The 23,993-nt window shown below is 45.6% G+C and overlaps 1 protein-coding gene across 2 annotated transcripts; it reads right to left on the reverse strand.

Annotated features, from left to right (window-relative positions):
• Nucleotides 1-13,660: 13,660 nt before the first annotated feature.
• Nucleotides 13,661-23,719, reverse strand: ZBTB2 (zinc finger and BTB domain containing 2). 2 transcript variants are annotated; one of them, XM_027891176.1, is made up of 3 exons: nt 23,697-23,719; nt 19,763-19,946; nt 13,661-17,931 (listed from the first exon to the last, which is right to left on the reverse strand). In XM_027891176.1, the coding sequence occupies exons 2-3, from the start codon at nt 19,933-19,935 to the stop codon at nt 16,569-16,571; spliced, it is 1,536 nt and encodes a 511-aa protein (XP_027746977.1). In that variant the 5' UTR covers nt 19,936-19,946; nt 23,697-23,719; the 3' UTR covers nt 13,661-16,568. The 2 variants fall into 2 exon arrangements, with proteins under 2 accessions (XP_027746977.1, XP_027746976.1); XM_027891175.1 differs by lacking the exon at nt 23,697-23,719 and adding an exon at nt 22,312-22,542.
• Nucleotides 23,720-23,993: the final 274 nt, after the last annotated feature.

A 23,993-nucleotide genomic window follows, 5' to 3' on the forward strand; every position in this document is an offset into this window, starting at 1 on the left:
AGAATGAAAAATTCAGTTAAATTCAAGGTGGGTAACAGTATTCAGTGAGCCAGATTATTAAATCATATGCCTTGCTGGTGTGACTGAAGTATAAAAAAAGTCCAGCAAAGTAACAGCATAAATGTCCACAGAAAGTTTTTCACAGATTAGTAGAGTAAAGATCTTGGGCCCGTAACTGGTATCTTCTAAGCTCCCCTTCTTCTCCTTAGCCAGGGTATACTCCTCATGGCACCAAAAATCTGGACATTCTGGTTATTCATAGTCACAGACCTTGGACTTCGGACATTTAAGTTTTTTGCAGTTCTGTATGTTACTTGGCTAAGGATGGTTAGCAAAATTTGTATCTCAAAAGACTCACATAGATTCACACCTGAACTAATTTTGTAATAATTTGTTCCTTCCTATCGCAGCAAAGATGCTAAATGCAGTATCTGCAAATACGTAGCTGCACTGGTCGCAGCAAATGCAGGGATGTTGGGACGCTGCAGGATCCCTGTCTCTTCCTCCTTTTGCATTGTATCAGGGAGCTCACACTGCAAGTGACTGATACCACTGTCCAACTCTGGCGCCTGGAGGTACAAATCAAACCAGCATTGCCCACCAGGCTTTGTGGTCAAGGTGTACGCAGCCCCTGGTGTTTCTGCAAGGTTTATGCATTTGTACTGTGCTGTTACTGGTTAGTACGAAGGCCCTAAACAGGCATCTAACTAGAGATTGGAGTCCGAGCCTTTTGCATCTCCAGGAAGTTTGTGTGCTGTTTTCTCTTTTGCAGGGCTGTTTTATTGGCAATAGCTCAAGTATCCTGCCCGTTAGCTCAAGCTATGGAAGCAGATCCCATGCAATTCAGAGCATATGGGAGGCAGCTGTGCTCGCTGAGGAACCTGCACAGCTTGGATGCAAGCAAGTGCCTGGGGATGGGCAGGCGGCTTGCCAAAAGCTGAGAGGATTCCTGAGATGATCGTGTCTGGATGCTGAGCGCTGGATGTTTGTCATTCACGCTGCCACATGGGAGGGGAGCAGGCCTGAGGAGGCTGAGGCCCTGCAAGGAAGGATGTGGCTTGGGATGAGGAACAATGTGGAGCAGAAGGCCAGTAGAATTGGCGGCACAGGGTTTGGAGCCCTAATTTTGAGTGAGTGAATGAGATGTCTCATCTCTGTGAACATTTTAAGATGCTGCTAACAAGATGGAAGCTTATTGACCACAATGCTAATACCTGACTTGGAGCTGATGTCATCTCGAGTTGGACACTAAATTTAGTTTTTACAAAAGAATGAAAATGGGGGTCTAGTAAAACCTCTGTCAGTTCTGCTCCAGTGTCCTCTTGAGAAAAAACTATCAACTCCTTAAAACAGGAATAAGTTTCAAGAAGCATATCCTCTTCCTCCTTGAAAATGTCATCCATTTCCAGAGCTTGAAAAGGTCACATATAATCATAGAATCATTTGGTTTTAAAGGGACCTTAAAGATCATCTGGTTCCAACCGTCCTGCAATGGGCAGGGCAAGGATTGATCATATGATGAAATGAGGGAAACAGAATGCCATGGGAACTGTGCCCTGGGGACAGTTTCTGTGGCAGCTTGACCTTGTCCTCGTAATCTGCTCTACAGATATGTCTCCGTCCCTCCTACAAAGGTACCAGACTAGGAAGGATAACCAACACAATGCTTTTTCCTCTAAGCAACGAGACAAGAGGGAATTGTAAAAAGTTGCAGGGCATTTAGAAGCCAGCTGCTGTTCTGGAAGGCAGACATCCCAGGAAGCAGAAATCCCTGCCTCCTCCCAAGTGCAACTGTCCCCTTGGGGGGCTCTTCTGTGTTCCCTCAGCCTTGCAGTACTATGGCCTCCTCTCCCCTGCATGAGCTCTCTGTCTCTGCTTTGTAAGCAGGTTCCTTGTACTTCCAAAGTAATTTCTGGGAGATAATTTCAGCAGACAGTCCCAGAGTCAGTGTGACAATCAGTGGTGCCTCTCATTTCCCATAAAAACACCTGTATGAAGTGGAAAACCTGACACACAACTGCTTGTACTAACACGTCTCCCTTTCACCATTCCAGGGGTGGCCAGGAGGCTAACAAACAGAAAGAAGGGGAAAGGTGATGCTCAGACAGTATTTGAGGATAGTGCATGCCCAGAGCCTCAGAATGCCCAGACCCAGGGCATCAAAGGGTGCTGTGCTTCCCCCACTCCCTGCAGCAGCGGGAGTGACTGTAAGTAGTGCACACTTGTGCATCTGGCCCTGGCCACCAGCACTCAGATCATCTCTTGTGTGTGCCAAGACCCTCTGATAAGACATCAAGGGAGGAAGACAAACCTGGGGGGGAGGCTGACTGTGGGATTTCAAATCCATCTGCTTTTGTAGTTGAAAAGATGGCCAAAAAAAGGAGTAAAGTTTTCAAGGCTGGCTCACTAATGCAGAGGAGCTTGGAGGGTTACTTAGAGCTCAGAGGGGAGGCTGTGCTCGGAGAAGATGGGGCAAGGGAGAAACACCAGCCAAACTCTTCGAGAGACTGCTTGGCAGGGTAGTCATCCCACAGTCCCTGTCAGCCATGAGGATATTTATTCAGAGGATGCTTTTCTTAGCCCAAATCCATTCAGGTTTTTTCATCTCCCAGCTGGTATTTTCACTCTCATTTCATGAGCACAATTAAGAATTACAAAGACAAATATAACCTGTCTATTATTCTGCAGCTGACACAAACTCTTCCAAAGTAGAATATTTGCTGAATAATCTTGAAAATAGCATTATTCTTTTTGTCATGAGTCTCCCTGCTGAGGAAATGCCTTTATTGGATTTTTGCATAATCTGTTTTGATCCTACAATTGGATTCTGGTTCATACATCCTCTCTCCTTGTTAATGCCTCACAGATGCAGGGGAGGAACCTGCATCAGTATGAATGATGTGGCAAAGGCTGGGCATATTGCTTGCATGCAATAGCATATTTAATTAAAAAAAAAACACTCGAACAACCAAAACAGACAATCCCCCTAAGCCATTATTGACATCAATTGGTAGGAGCAGGCTCATATTCACTATGGCAGTATATTGACTATATTGAAATTACTATTTTGTATTCTTTCACTCATAACCAATAGTTGCTCATGAAAAGAACAGATACAACACTTCTTTCTGTAATCATTCTTCCTTGATATCTCTCAAGGCTCTGGATATTCCTCTTATTAGTCATTTATTTTTCCAATACGAGAGACATCACATTTTGTTTCCACTTTCCTATTAAGAGCTTGGATCTCTTGGGTAGCATCAAGGCTTACAACCTAAGCTACAGAAATTATTTTGCTTAAAACTTCCCAAATTCCTATTTTGAGCTTTGACTAACGCACAGGAGCACAGTGGTGATGTGCTATGGCAAAGCAACCTGCTGTATTTTTATATTGCACTGTAGAAACAAAGAATCTTGGGACATCACTCAAAAAAAAAATGTAACACCTCTTGAATTTTGAGTTGTAAACTACATAAGGTATTGATTAATTGTTCCCACTGAGAGACAAGGTACAATTAGCAAGAAAATGGCAGTGTGTCAAACTGACAACAAGCAGGGAAGCAGAAGAGCACCGCTGGAGGACTGTAGGAGCGGAGACTAACATGCATCAAGTGATGTAAGATTCCTGCTACTGAAAATAAAATGTTTATTAATATAAACTTGGCATTAGGAAAAAATCAGAGAGGCTTCACAATCCAGAAAAAGATTTAAATTAGCTGAATGACTGAAGTAAGAGGATCTTCACTTTAGAGATAAGCTCATAGCTTTAAAGTAGCAGCAATGAACCAAAAATACTGTGAAGCTAATGCTTTCCTATTCTGCTGGAGGAAAGGGGGGAGGGTAGGAGGGTGTTTTTTTAAAATTTGCTAAAAACAAGAAATATGAAAGTATATGGTTAACTAATTATGATCTTTAAAGAGTAAAGTTCAGTGTAGCTCAGTTTTCTCCCTTATTACCTATTTTCTGAAATAATAGAGATACCAAAACCATCTGCCTGGCTCCTACTCTAGATACAGCACACAGATCAAAGTTTAGAAGGTTATGTTTGAATTTTGAATGGGCTAGACTGAAATATTAATGATTCCTCAGCTTAGAAGAGCCTAAAATAGATTGTCAAGTGAGCAGTGCTGAGGTTAGCCTGTTGTAATGTTCTGGGAAAAAATCTACAGCTCCTTCTAATTCTGTTGTGATCTCAAAATGTAACAAAACCATGAGAACTGAGTGTCCCTAAAGCGAGAAGAAACTCTGTTTTTTAAGCAGAGAAGACTAAACAGAGGGAGTAGTACTGCTAATGCTTGGAGAATTAACATTTCTCACTCCTTCTTAAGTTGGCGCTCCAGGCTGGAGAAACAGCTGGACATTTCTGTAGTTTGTGTGTGTGTGCACACATGTCCTTGCATACACACACCCTCCCCCTGGAAGGACATGCTCAGGCTCTGTCCCCTCTCTGGATCTGGGGATAGGGAACTTCAACAGCTGCACTGAAGCTCAAATAATTGTTTCCCCTTGGCCTTGTACTTCCCTGGTGCAGCTGGAACATGGTGTGCAGGGAAGTGCTGGTGTTTCTGTCACAGTGAAGTTTCTCTGCCACCTGCTTCTCAGTTCACGGGTCTCTCCTGGCATCAATGCTGCTGACAGAGAGTGGGGGACACGAAACACCCTCTCAAAGGTTATTTCCCCTTGTCTACCTGCCTCTGCCAGCCTCGCCTTGGTGTGTTTGAGTGCTCTGCAGCCCACCGTGCTAAGGGCTCTGCTCTCTGAGGCAAGCTTGCTGCGAGACAGGGCTGTCAGACTCCCTCCTGCCCCTTTCTGTGGCTTCCCAGGGCAGCCCCTGGGTGTGGGGATGCTCTTTGGGGTGTGCAGTGGCTGCCCCTGCGGAGGGCTGGGGGGACAATGAGGTGGGAGGCCCGGGAGGTTGCCCTGGTGTGACTGCACCATCTAGCGCTGTCCCTGCGCACCCACCGCTGGACGCACGGCCTGAGGGAGGCTCAGCTGGGGTTTCTCACAAAAAGAAACCAAAAGAAAAAACGACCTGGGTTGTACCTCAAATGTGAGTAGAACCTTACATCCTTCATAACACCCCAAAAGCTGGATAAATTGATGCGTCTAAGGCAGTAACTTCTAGACATTGTCTTTCCAGTTAGCTAAGCTTCCATCCAGCTCAGGCAGCTGTTAAAGAGGAAAAAGCAGGACACAGCACTAGCTTCCGTCAGTGAGATAGGAGCAGAAAACACACACATGAAATAACGAGCTTCTTCAGTGGGCTCTAAAAGGAAAACTGGTTCAGTTCTAGATCTCTAATGTATTCAGGGCCAGCCTGAATAAAGTCAGAAAATGATAAGGCAAGAGCAGAAATAGAGCCCAGACCCACAGCAGCTTCTCGCTCAGCTCCTGCTCAGTGCTGCCCTAAGGCCTGGCCAGTGCTGGGAGAAGCAACTGTGGCAGCAGGAAGAGTGGCATCTGTGCTGGCAGGGAGACCAGAAAGAGATCAGTTCTGCTGTGCCTGCAGCCTTGCAAAAGTAACTGTTTTGTAAGTTCTGATAAGCCCGAAAGTCCTCAGGCCTCTGAGCTGTGAGGCAGGAATACACCATTTTACCCTTAAAAGCCTTTGGCAGCAGGTCCAGCAGAAGCTGGACTGCTGAGGCTCTCCTTCTTCCTGGGGTGATAGAGGGAACACCTGCAGTGTGATGTAAAGGAAGCTGAGTGGAACACTGGAATCAGTAACCTCGGCCAAGGTTAAGTGGTAATGCCTTCCAAGAGGTTCTCCAGAGCATGTTTGCAGATATACAAGTATATACCACAAATGGTAAAAACCAGAGGAGAACCTCAAATAAAACAAAGGTAATGGAAAATAGCCTGATTGCTTCTGTGAAAAGGAGAAAACAAAATGGGGGAATAGAGGAGCACCGCTGAGCATAAGTGGTTTTGCAAAATGTACTGAGATAAAGAGCAAACTCTGAATCAGTTAGATGTACAGACAATACCTGTTTTACAGCAATTAGCTGAGTTTCCATCATCTACTCTTCATGTTAGTACTCTGGAATCTATACCTAGGGACAGTGGCAAGATAGTATAACTTAAAAAAAGTAATGACTAAAGCAGAGGATTTTAGGGATATGGTCTTATGGATACCCATATGGCAAGTGGCAACTAGCAGCAGATTATGGAGGCCTGACAGCTGCTGCCAAACCACTCATTGCCTCTGTTCCCAGTAGGGCTGATGCAGTCAGTCCTCTTAATAATGAAGAGCATCTACTGACATGAAAGAAATGTTTTTGACGACCCCAGCAGGAGGAGCAGATCAGAGGAGGTTTGCTTTCATCTGGCAGGGACTTCACAACACATTTACTTGTCTATCCCAAATCTTAAACCATAGCCCTAGCATACATGTAGCTCATGCTACATTGGCTAAAGAGCTGGAAATGTTAAAATTTCCACAAGAGGTCACTGTGAGGCAATGCATCTGGGATGCCTTAAGGGGTGGCCACTTCCCAAAATCTGTAAAGACTATGGACACTTGCTACAACAGCCCCACAGTCAACTGGGGTAGAGATACCAGAAGAAGAGGAACAAGGGCCCAGTTACAAATTCATCTTTTGGAGGGTCAGATGGACAGGTGAGAGAAAAACATATGCTGCAAGAAATCCAATGGTTACCCCTGTCCCAGAATAAGAAACGAGTTATGTGCTGTGCTTGGAACTTTAGGATCTTGGAGGGCACATATTCCAGGATTTAGTATAATAGCCTGACTACTTCATAACTTACTAGAGAGAAATGCAGTCTAGGAATTAAATGTGTTATCAGTCACTAGTACTCATCTACCCTAATGTGACCACTCTCACTACAGGTCCAGGTGAGAGAGAAGGGATACTGCTGGGAACTAGAGCAATAGTGACTGCCTGGATCCATGCAACATAACATTACTTTGGGTTCCAAATCACAGCAGAAGATTACATTTGTGTAAGAATGCAGTTAGACATAACAATAAGGCTATTATTAAATAATTATGAAAAGAAAAACGATTTTGAATAGGAAACCAGAGATTATGACTTTACAGGAAGATTGTGAAGCTGGGCAGTGGGGTCATAGAGAGGGCAAATACACTTCCCCTCTAATAAAGTCTTTTAAAAGTTGAAAAGAGCATGTGTGTTTATTTCACATGGAGTGCCTCACTCAAGCTCACAAAGCTTTTTACATTTCAGTGAAATCTGCATCAGAAAAGATGATAGGTATAATCTCTCCCTAGACCATTTTCTGCACTTACTTAACTGAGACCTTTTTTATCTCCATCTGTCAGAACTGCTTAGGAAAATAAGATGATCTTGAGAGAGTAAAGTTGTCATTAATAAAGCTTTCTTGATGCTCTTCTTTCTGTCAGATACACTGAGCATTCATGTGCCATTTGGAGACATGCCAGTCTTAGAGAAGAACTGGCAAGGCTGTGGCAGAGCCAGAAGCTTTATCCATGAGGCTTAATTCAGGGATGCTGACAGTTGCTCTTTGAATAACCTTTTTGTCATGGTTATTAATAAGCAATGTCTTTAATGCTCAATATAGCTACACGTGTGCTCCATGCAAAGGTCTGAACAACCAACCCAAGATCATGGCAGGTATCTCAACACAATCCCCTCACAGAGAGCAGCAGGAACTTTGCTGCCTCCTTCTCCCTTTTTGTATCAGGAGGCCGGGACAGAAAGAAGAGCATCTCCTGAGCATGCTCTCAGGTGAAAGAGAAAACTGAAGCTGAAATTACGGCAGAAAAGACAGAGAGAGAAGGGGAGAAAATCATATTCTCTTTAGTACTGCAGTGCTTGAAATACTTGTTTGGTGCCATTCTAGCTGAACAGGCAGTGTCCTGTGCCTGCACTCTCCACCAGTTGTAACACAGACTTTTTGCAAGCTCCCTTTTCCTTCAGCAGCTCTTTTGCAGCCCCACTGTGGTGAGAGGCTTCCACTGTTTCTCTCCCAATCCTAACCCTAATCCTTGTCCTGGTTTTGGCTGGGATAGAGTTAATTTTCTTCCTAGTAGCTGGTACGGTGCTGCTTGTTTGGATTCAGTATGAGAATAATGTTGATAACACAGATGTTTTAATTGTTGCTGAGTAGCGGTTACCTTAAGTCAAAGTTTCAGTTTCCCTTGCTCTGGCAGTGAGGAGGTGCATGAGAAGCTTAGAAAGGAGCATAGCCAGGACAGCTGACCTAAACTGGTCTGAGAGCACTGGGGTTGTGGCCTTCTTGACAGGTCCTGCTTGGCCACTGCAGCGTGTGGCTTTGTCACCAAAGGCCCTGTCAGCTGAAGAGGCAGTGTGAATCCTGGACCTAACCACTGCTTCAGCAGGTGCTTGACTTCCCTGGAGTCTCTCTTGGGTTTCTGTGATTCTGAGCAATTCACCCATGTAATCTTAACACATTTCTTGCTGCAGGATGATACCAAGAAATGCACCTTCTTTGTTCCATCAGACACTGAAGAAGAATTTTGCCACTCAGCTGGTAGGTTTTAAACACAAACTGAGGAACTGCCCTTGTCTATAGCATTCTGCAAGCTCGCACTTCTGCAAAACCGCCAACTTCGCTTCAGTCAGAGCATTCTGGTTCTATCCTTAAACCCTGCAGTGCTAGTACTTTGCAAACAATCTCTCGCCCAGTGGCAGAGACGTCAGTGTTAAGTACCACTGGCACTTGTATCTAGTTTTCAGAGCCACGTTTAATCGAGTTCCTTGACAGCAATAGGAAATAGATGTGCTCATTTCTCACGGAAGAGTCACCACGGAGGTGTGGCACTGCAAGGGAGTACCGCTACTGGCAGCTACAGGACAGAGCAAATAAATCCTCCTGGCAGCAGCAGCTGCACTTTTTTCCTCTCACCGTGCAAAACCTCAGCTGTAAGCACTCTTGAGGAGACCACCAGCATGGCCAGACATAGAGTAAACCATCACCTCACACTCCCTTGCAGTAGTATCAGAAGCAGGAAAATGTTTTCTAAGATGTTGCAACACTAGCTGACTTTCTCATGGGTCTACCAAGGACTTGTACTGAGATACAAATACAGGTCTTGAGAACTTTTAATTTTTAGAGGGCGACTTTTCTGGAGCAGAAAACTGCTCCTTTAGGAGAAAGAGGATCTATCAGTGATACTTTCTGAAGGGGGGGAAAAAGCATCAATACAGCCATCATTTCCAAATTCCTAGCATGCTCTTCTCTTTAAGACAGATACAAATCCCATGCTGAGAGATTTCTGCCCCTTCGAGCTAATGAGAACTGAAGATGGTGATCCCATTCTCTGGGGCAATTACATTGCATCTGACTGCACTTTCTTTTGCCCTGCTGGCAGGAGCAAGGGGAAAGCACCAGCCCTAAGAGGAAAACTATCATCAGAGTGCTGCTACCCCTGGGCTGTCAGAGCAGAAGCCATGTGTTCTCAACTCCATTGGTGACAGACACTGAAAGGCAGAAGTTCTTGCTTCCACCCTTACTGTAAGATGGAGGCATGGACTGCATAGAAACATAGAATCATTTAGGTTGAAACTGTTGTCATTGAAAGCTGCCCAAGTGACATACCTGCCTTGCACAGTTATTGCAGAAACCTCTGTAATGTCAAAATCCTCTATATCCTTCTGTGTTACTTCTGTACCTTGGATGTTTCCACTCTTTTAGGAGGAAACAATATAATGTAAAAAATCCCCCCCCAAAAAAAACCAAACCCCACCCCCAAACAGGAAAGGTGGTGTCCTTAGAGGCACGGTCACAGTTTAGGTGGCTGCTTCCTGAGTAATTTTTCAGTTGTCTTTCAGACTCTCCCCATTTAGTTTGAGCTGCTGTTTCACCACGTTAGCTCTCCTCTCTGCATGGCACAGTTCTGCATGCAGATCAAAGCTGATCCAGATTTCAGCTGATTTCTTCTGCTGCTTTCTACTTTTGTTTCTCTTGCAGCAAACAGAACTCAGACAAGATTGGTGATATTGTGGCCCTTCGCTCTGAGACACCTCCAGTACGACAGGAGAGTGATGCAACACTTAAATACTTCAAGTCATGCCTGTGTTATGTTTTTTTAAAATTAGTATCGTACTACACTTTATTGAAAAAGAGTAAGAAGGGCATGAATATTTTCAACTTTAATAAACTCAGTGAACAAGAATGAAGTTTCCCTGAATGTTCTTTTTCAGTTCTTGTAGACAAATTAGGACCTGTTCTGGGTCTCTTTCTGTTATCAATATTGCCAAAGATGTCTCAAAATGAAATAAAAAAAAAAAAAATCTGCATAAGAATGCAATATCAAAGAGTAAGATGATGATGGTGAAGATGATGATGATTGAACAATTAGGACCATATTCTGTGTCCATTCCTGTGTGTGGAGAACTATGTGCCAGCAACTGGAGTGGTGCTGATGTGGCATCACTTTCCTTTCCTCATCAGCTGCAATCACATGTTTTGAGTGACTATTTTCCTTTACATCCTTCAAGTACTGCTGTTGAGGTGGAAGGATCTGACCCTGTGTGTGTGTGTGTGTGTGTGTGTGTGCGCGTGTGTGTGTGTGCATGTGTGTAGCCCTTCCCAGTTTCCAGACTTCACTCTTTTGTAGGACAACCAGGAAAGACCTGCACCTGCTCCTGCTGGGATGGGAAGTTCATGCTGACAATTTAACATCAAAAGAAAGATTATAACCAGTGTCCGTATTCAGGGCTGCTGAAAAGCCTGTACTTGTCCTCATCTAGGGCTGCATGTGCAGTGGCTAACAATTTTATTGTGAAATCGACCCAATTTGAAGTCAGTTGCTTCTGGGAAGAAATGGTCTTGGTCAGTCCTGAATGGCAGATGTGACAGTGTAATATATAAAAATAAATATATAATCGAATATAAAATTAAAAAAAAAATTAAATGCATATTTTCTAGTCAGTGATGATGTGAAAAGGTCCCCCCCCTGGTCTACCTGCCCCTGCAGACTTGGGCCTTGGTGTGTTTGAGTGCTCTGCAGCCCACCGTGCTAAGGGCTCTGCTCTCTGAGGCAAGCTTGCTGCGAGACAGGGCAGCCAGACTCCCTCCTGCCCCTTTCTGTGGCTTCCCAGGGCAGTCCCTGGGTGTGGGGATGCTCTTTGGGGTGTGCAGTGGCTGCCCCTGCGGAGGGCTGGGGGGACAACGAGGTGGGAGGCCCGGGAGGTTGCCCTGGTGTGACTGCACCATCTAGCGCTGTCCCTGCGCACCCACCGCTGGACGCGCGACCACTAATGGGGAATAACGAGCGGCTTCAGAGGGCTCTGAGGGGAGAGCGCGGGTTCCATTCTAGATAGCTGCTGTATTCAGGGCCAGCCTGAATCAAGTCAGGAAATGACAAGGCAACCACAGAAGTAGGGCCCGGACCCACAGTGGCTGCTCGTTTAGCTCCTGCTCAGTGCTGCCCTAAGGCACAGCCCTGCCAAGGCCCGGCCTGCGCTGTGGAACAAGGGCCTGACAGGGAGAGCAGCGCCTCCGCCGGTACTGAGGCCAGGAAGGGATCAGGTCTGCTGGGTCTGCAGCCTTGAAAAAGTAACTGTTCGGTAGCTTCTGGTAAGCCTGAAAGTCTTCAGAGCAAACTGCAACAAGACACAGGGAGGAAAGTGTAGTTAGATGAGGTTTCCAAGCTGGTAGGCAGAATATGTTTACCCCAAAAGCGTTTGGCAGCAGGTCCAGCAGAAGCCGGGCTACTGAGGCTCTCGTGGTTCCCAGAGTGATAGAGGGGACACCTGCAGCGCGATGGAAAGGAAAGATAAGCACCCTCTCTTGCTCCTAAGGATGCGGGTTGATAATTTTCTGAGTTAATGACCGTGTGAATTGTTGAAGCAGTAACATTCGAGAATTGAAAGATCAGACTGGTGTGTCAAAAGGGGATTGAACCCTGGTTTGATTTTTACCTAATAAGGTCATGAAATAAAGCTTGACTGACAGAGTACATTGCCCTATGAATTTAAGAGACCCAAACGAACCACAGCAATCCATAAAATAATTCACTGCTGAAGCTAGAATTACACAATACGGTAGTAACAAACTAGAAAATGCTTTAACCATGTGGTTGAGAGATTAAGGGTCAGTGTAGAAGGCAACACAGATTTATCAGGAAGTTCCCTTAGAAAGTGTGGGAGCTGCTTCAGAATGGGACCTGACATAGTCAGCAGATTGGAGACAGTCTCTGGATCTGTGCTGATGCATGCTGGAGTGGTGGGTACCTCCTCCACACTCTGCAGAGCGGTACAGTAAGTGAACTTTTGTGTTAATGTGCCTTTTGTGGCTCTGCTTCTCTCTTCTCTGAGTAGATTGCCTAAGGTTCCAGGAAAGTTTTGGCCCAGGCAACCAGCATGGACTGAATTTGAAGAAGTCCTGCTGGCAGCTCCTTTGGCACAAAGGCTAAAACACAGGCACTGCAAGGAGTGACAACACTCACTGACAGCTGCTCCAAGCTCTGCATCTTGGCACGTGACCTGTTCAAACACACAGATACCATAGCAGCAAGGCTGTACTGCAAAGGAGGTGTGTTTTGTGGTTTTGGTTAAATTTCATCAATATCTGTCCTTTTTAATGGCTGGTTCGATAGAAGCCCGACAGTTTCCCTTACTTCATAGCTATGAAGTGTCTTGCCACATGAAAACATTTGTAGACTTTTAGGAAGCACTAAATAAGAGAGTCAATGCCAGAATTCCAAAATTAACTCTTCCCTTATTTGTGTTTAAAGACTAAAAGGTGTGGAAATACAATCAAGGGAAATTAACTTCATTAACAATGAATCAATTTGATCTTCAACTGCTTGGGTTGAAGACATCTACAGAACTATATTACTCTCCAAAAAGGTAAAGTACCCAAACAAGGCAATCCTGCTGTTGAGCAGGTTGGAAAAAAATACTGCAAGGGATTGTGATGCCACCGGGCACCACGGCACCTGCTCTTGTCTAACCAGGTTTCCTTTTAATGACGTAAAATTTTTTGCAATGTCAAAGAAGTTATTTAAAGCAAAGAAATCTATTTTTTTTCCTCTTGCAACTGACCACATTTTGTGACTGAGGTTGTTATTTTATGGAATTTGGAGCTAAAGAGCCAGCCAGCAGATTTTCTAAACATCAAGACAGCAACCGAAGGCCCTGCAGTGTAAACGGGAGCACAATTCTAAGTGCTTCTGAAGTCAACTACTTCTGAAGTCAAAGCAGAGGCATGTCAAGTGACATGCCTAGGAAATTACCTTTGAAGGTACTCCTTTGGAAAAAAACGGGACCGAAGTTCAAGCCTACAGCCTTGAATGATGGCAGATTTCCACCAGATTTCCTAGCAATTCCTTCCAAGCTGTCTGGTTTCATTTGGTAGAAAATTCACAACTTCAGCAGGTGAGCAGACTGAATGAGTAATGAGCAAGTCAGTCACAAATTTCCGAGTCAAATGCTGAAAAATAACCCCCCTAAGAAGTTATCTCTGACTATAACAATAATACAGAGCATTTTAACAAAGAAGCTTCAACAAAACTGTAATTGTGCAGTAATTACACAGACTCTTGATGCAAATGTTAATAACCAGAATACACTGTTCCTGATTCGTTGTAGAGGAACGGAAGTGCTTGAGCAGTTGAAAGGTAATGACTTAAACATCACTATAGAGCATCAGAAAATAAAGGGTATGTAAAATAAACCATTATCATAGCTGAACACATATTAAAACAGTCTCTTTATTGCAATTTTCTTTTTACCCGACAGTGTTATTTCTTAAGAATAAATATTAACAGGTTGAAAGTATCTCTGCTGGGCCTGCAAATTCACGTTCCTTGCAGCAGTACTGTCATAAACAACTATTTCCCTGGCTGCTTGTTCCCTGCCCTACCCTGATCCTTCTTTCTGGGCAGTACAACGGCTGCAAGGCCACACTGCCCACCAGATGAGGGACCTGCCCAAGCGGGAGTCACCACTTCCAACCTTCTACATCCTGGATGTTGCCAGCAGCCACACTGGCTTCAGTAAGCCTCTTCCCTGTTCATCTCTGCCCTTGCACAATCCATTAGTTGCTCAAAACCTTTAGCAGAGCTAAAATAGGGAAGATATTTGACAGAAAAATAGCATTTTTTAGGACTAGTTGTTTTTCACTTGAACCCATTCAAATGCAATGACCTCCAAACAGTGGACAAGGATTGGTGAGAGCAGGAATAAGGTAACGGGCTGATGAATGTCTCACGAAAAATGGTGTAGCCACATGTACCCCCAATAGAACGAGCCACCTGGGGAGCTGAGCTAAACTGTTGTACTGTGCCATGGAGCAGAGCTGGAGCTCTAGGGAAAACAAAAAAAAAGAAGGAGAAAAAAAAAAAAAAGCGCATCTGATTAAGCAGTAACTAACAACTGAGGTGGCAGCACCTTGAGCAGCTACAGCCATTTTGGAAATGAACTTGTGACTAGCCCCTAAACCACAGACAACTCAAAAGCCAACCTTAACCTGAATTAGGAAAGATTTATTCTTCTGGTTTTCTATTCTGAGAGCATTTCAGACTAAGTAAGGTGCAATAAAAAGTGTTTTTAAAGAACTTATATGGGTAGATGAAGATTTTAAAAAAGTTTTAAAATGGGCAACTCTAAAATAACTCTGTAAGATGTTATATTTTTTTTTACTTCAAAACATTTCCATACTTTGAAGTAAAATCAATTGATTTAAAATCTATTACTCTAATACAAGGGAGATAATCAATATCACTTCCTGTATCATAGTTGTCATGTTATAATAAACTGGAAAAAAATCTAGTACGTAGTGACTTTTCGTGCTAAATCCACCGTTTTAAGTTTTAGCAAGCTATTTGTTCATCTGTAGGATGATAAACAGAATACTTCACTTGGCTTTTAAACCACTTCAGCAAGAGCTCATCCAGGAAGATCGAAAACCAACAACCTTTCACCTTCAACTCAATAAATCATATCCCATTTAATTCAGTTTTTATTCAATGAAATAATGTATAAAAACTTACAAATCTGAGAACTTAACTATACACAAAAAGATGATATTCAGTTTAAACATATACACAGAGAAGAGCTGTGGTTTGTGACTTGCCCTCTCCCACCCCTCCCCCCAAAACACACACTGTCTCCATTTATGATGGGGCACTTTTTCTGTCCACTTACACCTTCTGTTGGCCCAGTAATTGCTCGGTGGGCTTCACTGCTGCTGTCAGTGTAGGTTTTTAGGCTACCAGCAAAAAATCTGGGCATCTATATAAAATAATAAAAAATCAACCACTTGATTTTTAACACAAAGATGCAGTGCGACCATCAGCAGTAACTAAAAGTACGGAATTCATCCTCTCACTTTTTGCAGACTTCGTCTTGGCTTTCAAAATAACAGGGCTCTCACAGAGCAGAATTTGCCAGCCAGCACTACAGATTCACTTTAAAACAACCATGATCACCTGTTGCTAGAACACCGTCTTTTCTCCCTCTTAAATCATGCCATTAGACCAAATGAAATCATGGACATTCCTTGCCAGAGTAAGGGAATAAAGCTTTTCTCTCTCCTTTCATCCAGAATGACTCAAACTTATAGCTAACACCACATGCACGTGCTGCACTAATGATGGTGCAGTGCTCACCAGTATGTCACTTCTCTAGTTTCCTTGGTAGCTTGGGTGACAACACTTACCTATTAGCTTCTCTTCAACAGGTCAATAAAAATGCACACAGCCCAGGACATTTTAAATTTGGTTAAAACTAACCTGTGCAATGACTAGTTTTGCCAAATGACTAAAAGACATTCCAGGCCGAATCTGAGCGTAGGTGGCCACTGACTTAAAAAGGATGTGTGCATTTATTTACCTGTACCGAATATACACATAAACACTTTATATATATATATATCTTTATACATATACAGTATTTATATATATAAAGATTGCCATCACGTTACTATTATAGCTACTTAAGTCAAAATTTGACTAAGTAGATGCGTTGCTTGACTCCAAACCAGATACCCAAAGGCATACTTCAGGGAAAATATATGGCTAAAAGAAACCCAACACCTTCAGCTCTTTTTAACTCAATGAACAGAGATTTTTGCACTCCTTGAGGAAAGTTCTGAGGGCTTTAGGTTATAACCTTAATCGACCTGCATGTGGACTTATAAAAAGCACGGTGTTTATATTGCCAGATCTCAAAATGCCTTCTACCAGGGAAACTAAAATACATATATCCTTCGCTTACCAAACTGATAACTCTGTTTCTCGTTACACTTATCACTGTATCTAAATACACTTTTAAGCAATCTAAATTTAATTTAAAATCTATTAAATTTGGATTAACTAATACTATCAACATAGTTAGATGGATTATTTTTCACATGTTCCTTTGTATTAAAATCAATTTTGTTGTGGTTTGATGCAAGAGCTTTTTGTTTGTTTTGGTGGGAGAGGCAAAGTCCAATTTCCTACTGTGCCAGTACAGTTCTGGTTGCTGAAGACAAAGGGTGGGAAGGATGTTGGTGGAAAAGATGGAAGGGGTAAGTGAGGTAAGAGGTAAGGGAAGGAAAAAATCGTTTTAATAAAAAATGAGTAAAGAAACTTTAAAAAATTGATATAGGTTTCACATTCAGTCTAACAACACTGCTTCTTGCTCCTTTTTGATGGAGGCTAACACTGCGTTATCAGTCTCTGTGGCTTCTGTGTCCCCACCACCTAGCAGAATGGAGCGATCTTCTTCTAGTGTAAAGACAGAGTTCTGATTTTGGCACGAATGCTTGACTACTTCATTGGGAGTTGAAAACGTTTTGTCACACAAGTTACATTTGTAGGGCTTGTTGGTCTGTACTAACATGTTGTCCATTTGACTGCCTTCCTCAAAAGTACAGAGTTCCAGAGTCTGTTTATCCACCATCGTGTACGTGTCCATGCTCTGGTTTAGGCACACGTGTCTGGCAGCCTGGTTAGCCCTACAAAAGCTTTTGTCACAAGTGCTACACTTGAAGGGCTTGCCTGTGTGTATGTACATGTGCTCCCTCCAGTGGCTTTTCTGAATAAATTTGCGACCGCAGATGGAACATTCATATTTCCGTCTCTTTACCTCCCTCTCTTGATCTGCCTGCTCCAAGTTGTCAATGTCTGCGATATCAGAGGGGGGAGGTGTCTCTGACTGCTGCTGCCCATCAATTATTGGGGAGTCTGAGATCTGCTGCAACTCACTGTCACTAATCATCCCTGCTTCAGGCACTTCCATGGCATCTTTATCAGCCGTGTTGTTACAGAGAGACAAAGAAATATTACTTTCTCCCTGCTGGCTGGATGTGAAGGGAACTCCTGTGTGGATTTGCAGGTGCTCACGCAAACTGCTTCGTAAATTGAACCGGCGACCGCAGAGGTGACAGGCATAGTATTTTGGGAAGCTTCCGTTCCTTTTCATAATGCTTGGCTTGACATGTGCTATTGTGAGTGAGGCAGGCTGCTCATCAGAAGAAGATGCTTCCATGTTGGCCTCTTCTCCTGCAGGTGAATTATTACCAGCAGCAGATACCAGTTCTGGAGATAAAGAAGATGGCAGTGGGTCAGAAGTGGACATATTTGTTCGGGTCACTTGTGGCAGAGTTGTAGCCAACTGCGAGAGCTGTGAGCCTTCAGAAACCTGCTCTTGGTTCATCCGCGACGTCTGTGGCCTTGGTTCTCGCCCAAGTTTGTCAGTTGCTGATGTAACCTTAGTGGGATGTCTTATCTGGTGATCTGCAATCTGAATGCCATATAATGAAGATGCTAATGGAAAAACTTGATCCGGGTGAGAAAAAGTTCCCTGACTTGCAAGGCTGGCCTCTTGAATTAGTGGATATGCATGCAGAAACTTTATTCCTTGTTCTAGTCGAACTGGGTCAATGAGTTGTGGTGCCATCTTCCCAGTGTACATCAAATGCAAGAGATAACTGAAGATATCTGGCTGTATGTCAGTCGCTTTCAAACGGACACATTCACTGAAAGATGAAAAAAGTACATATTAGAGAAATGCTTTAACATAAAAGAGCTAATCTTATTGGCTTGGAAGATGACTTTTTTCCTCAGTGAAGTAACTGGCTTGAAAGACAAAGCTGTCCCATTGCGATCTGTACCCTTCTAATTTGCTATTATGTTACAGACGTGTGTTGCCACATATTAATATATTCTGTAAATTGCAAAGACATTTTTCCCTTTTTCTTGGTTGGATTCAAACATATCTGTAGGTAGATGAAAACCTGCTAGCACTGGACTGTAAATTCATAGTCTGTTAAACTTTTCTCAGTACTTAGTACTCAGTACTTTTCTCCCTGATAACATCTAAAATTCATCTGACACTTGCCTATTTGCCCTCTATGTCCTGCTAGGGCATATAGGTACAGTTCTGCAAACGTGTGTTATCACCTTGTTTCAACCGCATTACGATCCAGAAACCATGCAGGACAGGGTGTGAATACCCTGGGGATCTGATGCAACAGGTACAGCCTGAGCAAACATAACCCACGGAGTCCAGGCTCTTTGCCCAGCAGAATCGCAGCTTCTTTCCTTGAACAGGTAGGAAGAAACAGGAGCACTAGTGGTATGCCTGGTCAGCCTAGCAGTCCCTTGGTTACAGGGCTCAGTAAAGGGAAATGCTTTGGCTGTGATGCCTCTTCAGCCTAACAGAACTGAAACCAACACCATCCTCCAGCCGAGAGTGTGCCCAGTGCATCAACCGTTATGATGCTCCGGACTGAAACACCCACCATGCCTCTGCTGGGAGCTGGATCTCTATCCAGAAAGTGAGGCACGGTTCACAGAAGAAAGAAAATAGGGAACACCTTGGTTAGGTCAGTTAGCTAATAGGAGAGGAACTGGGATTCTGATTATTTTTCAGAAGAATCTGTAGCTCATGTATTAAAAAGAAGCATTAAATAAAACACAGAAATCCAGAAACAGACACTGTGCTGTGCTCTGAATGCTCTAACCACAGCGTGCTACCAAGCCGAGGAGGAAATTACAGCCAATTCTTCCATTTCTTGAGGTGCACCCTTCTCGAGCCTTCTCTGTGACTGCTTTTGAATTCAGATGTATTACTCAAAAGTAAACTTTGCAATGTTGTCTTCCAAAAATAACTGTGTGCTCTTGATGGAGCATCAAGACTGATACATCTACCTGCAGTACTGTTTCAGAAATGCAAATGCACTTCTGTCCTAGGAGTTTTGATAGATAGAATATTTGGGAAAAAGAAAGAAAAATCCTTAAAACAGTCTTACATTTTGGTTATCTTTTCAATGTCCTCAGTGTAAGGCTCTGGTAAAAAAAAAAAAACCCTAAACCAACACCAAAACATAGAAAGAAAAGTAACACAAATCCTCTTATTTTCCACCACTACGTAGTATCTTATTATATAACTGACTTTGATAAACTGCAAAAAAAAAAAAAAGTATATATATACACCTCTTTTTTAAGTTTATTTCTCAAAATCTCCTAGTAAATACTAAATAATGTTATGGAAGTGTCAAGACAGAGCAGAAGGGGGAAGGAAAGTGCAGGAGTGAAATAGGATCCTTGAAGTATTCAATTCTAGAAATTCTATGATTTTTTAAGGATAGAGAACTTGAGCCAAATTATAAAATTAGTGTTAATGAATCACAGTTCAAGTTTAACATGTTTTAAAGTGAGGTTCTAGTTTGCAGATAAGACTGGATTCCATACTCCTTAGGACATAGCAAGAAGCAAAAGGAATGTTTTTAGGTTTCAAAATGTTGAAATACTTCCTTAGCTCAGCCACCTGAACGACATTTAAACAGTGCACCTTTTTACAGTTACCTGGTTTGATGAACAAACAACATCTTGAAGTAGTTGGAGAAAGAAGCGAGGACTGATTTGTGTGCCTTGAAGTAGACATCACCAATGGCAACTGTGCAGTCACACAGGAAACCAAACTCTCTCTGAGCATTTAGTTGCTGCAGCAGAATAAGTCCATGGTTGGCCAAATCCATTTTTTTACACTCTGAAAAGAAAACGACTGTCATGTAAAACTTAACAGTAGATGCACAGATGCAACAGTAGCTATCTCTTCACAGATATTTTCCTCTAATATTTGTATGCCTTGCTTCAGTAACACCTCTTAATCCCAATGACTGTATAAAAGGTATCTTACACATAGGCAAGGATCTCTATTTCATGACGGGCAAGGCAATTCACAAAGGTGCAAGTGATTTGACAGGGTTAAAGAGCAAAGAAGAGCCAGGACAAAAGAACTCTGAAAAGGCACGGGGTTGGGCTTGGATACAGAAATAGAAATAGCTAAGGGAGAGGAAGATATATTAATAAGCAGTAAAACCACTATATGCAATGGAAAAAAGAAAGTATTTTAGTTGCCACTCGTCTGCTCAAGTAGGAAAAATAAATTTCCTTACTGATGTCAGTCACCCTTATCTCAGTGGGTGGGAGAGACAAGAGCACAACCCAACAAAAGACAAGTTAGATACTTTTAACTGATGGTTATGCCCTCTTCTGGGAAATACCGGAGAATTACCTGAATCTTGCCAGAGTCAAACAATTCATTCTAGGTATCGGGAAGCTCTCTGGACTATCAATACGGGAGGGGCCAGCCTTTTCACCCAACAAATCTTTATTTATTTATTGAGACCAGCTACAACAGCAATTTGTAAGCAGCCTGTGTGCCTCATGCCTGCCTAGCAAATCAAGAAACTCAGAGGGTGAGAGGTGCAGTTCCATCCATCACTGGCCATCAGCATAAGGTAGGATAACTAACAGTGAAATGTGGCACTGACCTGAGCCCTCCTAAACCAGGGTTTCCACAGCTCTCACCTTCCTTGTACCAGCTGCTGGAGGCTGCCCAAAAAGAACTACCTAAGAGCTACAAAGTTTTTCTCAAGGACTCAAGTGCAGCCTTGGAAGCAGAAATCAGTAACTCTAGGGAAAAAAATAGCCAGGAAAACACATTGGGACAGTTGCGTATGTTTGGATGGATGAATACAGACCTAGTAAGATCAACATGTGGATACAAACTTAACCAAAATAAATAGAGCTTTGAGCAGAAAAAGTGAAAGTATGAAGTCATATAGATCTGTACTTAAATATGTAAAACAGCCATGCTATGCCCAGCACTATGAAGAAGCAGAACAGAACAGAAAACAAAGAGAAGGTGAAAATAGAAGTAGACCAAAAGGTTTATAAAAAGTCTTGGGCTTTTTCCCCTACAAACTTAACAGGAAGCTATTGAAATTTTAAATGAAGTAAAAGCAGCTTTCTTTTATACAATAACAGCATGGCTTTTTGGGAAAGAGAACAACAGTTTATTCCACATGTGCCAGTATATTTGATCATTGGAGAAACAAGTATTTTTATTTGCTGGACAGTGAAGAATGCCCTCATATTTGAACCAATAACTAGGCTGACCAAATGCATTCCTTTGCATTCACAAGAGATCAGAACTCATTTGAGTCAGGGGTACAAGCAGAAAAAGATATACCATATACGATACAGTTGATTATGTTCTTACAGCTAAGAGAAAAAAAGAGTGCACCTCTCTTTAGGCCCATATTCTTTTCCCTAAACTATTTGGATAATTAGATTTTTGTTGTACAAAGTGAAGATCATCTCCATCTCTCCACAAGAGGGAATACTCGCTGTCAGCCGTAACAAAAACTGCTTGGTGTTACTTAATCCTGTGAGGTGCCCCACACGTGCAGACTTTGTGATGTTACAGAAAACACACTAGATTTTTTTAATTAGCTTTAATTTAGATTATTAATGTGTGCTGCATTTCTAATTCACCAGTGCTAAGTCTGGTTTGCACTCGGACAGCAAACTTGTCAGGCAGAGCAAACCATCGACATGAGGGCCTCCAAGCCAGAAAGGCATTCTTTCTAGTTATTATCATCCTAAGTTTGTTTAGCTTGTAGTTTCACCCTTACCCAAACAGAAGCCACTGTGGCAGCTGAAGCTGATGACCTTCATCATAGGCCTGAATTATTCTTTTCACAAAATGACACACGTGCCCAACACTGCATTTTGAGTGTATCTGAATGATATTAAAGTGCCGTAACTGAAAGCACTAGAAGAATTACACTCTTAAGAAAATCGAAAGGCAGATGAAAGGAGCGAGGAAAGCACCTCGTATGTTATAGGTATATATAAGTATATACATATATAGGTGTATAATATATATATGTGTGTGAACTCTGGAGTTTTACCCTTAGCTAAATAAACCAATGATTAGCACCGGCAAGGCCGTATTTTACAGCTGACCAGTACAACAATTGCGTGAAACATTTCTTGTACCCTGTAACCTCACTGGGACAATCCTTCCCTGGCGCGGCTCCGTTCTGCCACGGTTTTGGAATTACCTAACCCGTTCAGCGTGGGAAGCCACGCCGGGGCGAACCCTTTTGGGAAGCGTGTGTTCATCTTGGAGACCCCGCGGGGAAAAGGGGTGGGAACAAGGCCAGGATGAGGCCGGGAAAGCGCCGGTACCGCACAGCGGGAGAAGAGGAACAGGCCTGGAGCGCCGAGGAAGGAGTAGCGCAGGCGAGGAAGCGGCCGGGGAGGGGGCGGCCGGGCGGGCCGTCAGAGAACAGCTCGGGCACTGCCCGGCGCAGGCGGGCACCGACCCTCCGGAGCACCGAGCCCACGGCGCTGCTCCCGCTCCGTCAGCAGAGGGCTCTACCCGGCCCAGGCCGCTCACAGCAGCGCAGCACCGCCCGAAGCGGGCGCCTCCGCCCTCACCGCGGGCGGCGGGCAGGGAATCGCGATGGGCCCCGGCCCGGCCCGGCCCCGCCCGTGGCCACGGGACGGGACCGGACGGGACCGGGCTGCGCGCGCGCCAGCGGCGGCGGGGCGCGAGGCAAGGAGGGGGCGCGCGCCGCCGGGACACTCCCGCCGCGCCCGGAGCCGGGGGCGTGTCCCGGCGCGCGCCCCCTCCATCGCCGGGAGCCGCGCGCGGCCCCCGCGGCAGCAGCGCACGGCGCCCTCCCATTGGCCGCCGCAAAGGGGGGCCGGGCGGGCGCGCGCCGCTCTCACTGGCTGCGCCCCACCCCTCGCCCCGCCCCCTCCTCCTCCTCCCCCCGCCCGCCCCCCCCGCGCACGCCACGCGCGCACGGACGGGACGGAGACGGCGCGCGAGACGCAGCGCGAGCGGAGCCGCCAGGGCGCGCGAGACGGGAAGAGACGCTGCTGTCGCCGCCGCCGCCAGGCCCGGCCCATCCCATCCCAACCCGCCGGGCGGGGGGGACAGGCGGGGCAGCCCCGCCCCGCCTGCGCCGGATCCCGCCGCCGCCGCCGCCGGAGGGGGCGGGAGGGAGCGCGGGCCTCAACCGACCGAGCCGAGCCCCGCGCCGGGCGGCACCGGCCCCCCCGCCCCCTGCCTCCTTCCCCGCGACCCACCGACCGCCCCCCCCACCCCCCCAAGCCCGGCCCTCTCCTGGGCGCGCGCCCATCCCCCTCCCCGCGCCGTGTCCCGGATGGAGCCGCCCGGCCCGGTCCGGCCCGGCCCGGCGGGGGTTCGCCCGGCCGGCCCCACCTCCAGCCCCGCGCCCCCTCGGCCCGCGCGGACCCGGCGGGGCCCGGGGCGGCCCTCGCACACAATGCGGAGGTAGGGCCGCGCAGGCCCCGCCGCGCCCCCGCCGCCGCCTCAGCCCGGGCCGCGGCCGGCGCGGCGGGGCCGGGCGCACGTGCGGGCGGCGGGGCCGGGCGGCCCCGCGGGGCGGGCGCGGCGCGGCCGGTCCTCGCTCACCTGGGGGGCGCCGGGGCCGCCGGGTGGCGCCGCGCGGGGGCCGCCGCCGTCTCCGCGCCCGGCAGCAGCAACAACGGAGTCAGCGCGGCGGCGGCGGCGGCGGCGGCTTTTCCTGTCCGGTTACGTTCGGGTCACATGACCGGGAGCGGAGCACAGAGGCTGCGGCGAGGAGCCCCCGCCGTGGGGGAGGGGAGGCGGCGAGCGCTGTGGCGGCAGCGGCAGCAGCAGCGGGAGACACCCAGCCCCTGCCCCTCCCTCCGCGCCCGCCCCACCGCCGGCACCGGGCACGGGACCGGC

Source organism: Empidonax traillii, unplaced genomic scaffold (assembly GCF_003031625.1).
Source record: "Empidonax traillii isolate 1590-97213 ecotype Southwest subspecies unplaced genomic scaffold, ASM303162v1 scaffold311:size671644, whole genome shotgun sequence".
NCBI lineage: Eukaryota > Metazoa > Chordata > Aves > Passeriformes > Tyrannidae > Empidonax > Empidonax traillii.

Excerpts from the sequence above, each read along its gene's own strand:
- ZBTB2 (XM_027891175.1), bottom strand. The coding sequence starts at position 22,372 with ATGAACACACGCTTCCCAAAAGGGTTCGCCCCGGCGTGGCTTCCCACG. Across the intron at positions 19,947-22,311 it reads TCCCACGCTGAACGGGTTAG|AGTGTAAAAAAATGGATTTG; the intron begins GTAATTCCAAAA and ends TTTTCTTTTCAG. Across the intron at positions 17,932-19,762 it reads TTGTTTGTTCATCAAACCAG|TGAATGTGTCCGTTTGAAAG; the intron begins GTAACTGTAAAA and ends TTCATCTTTCAG.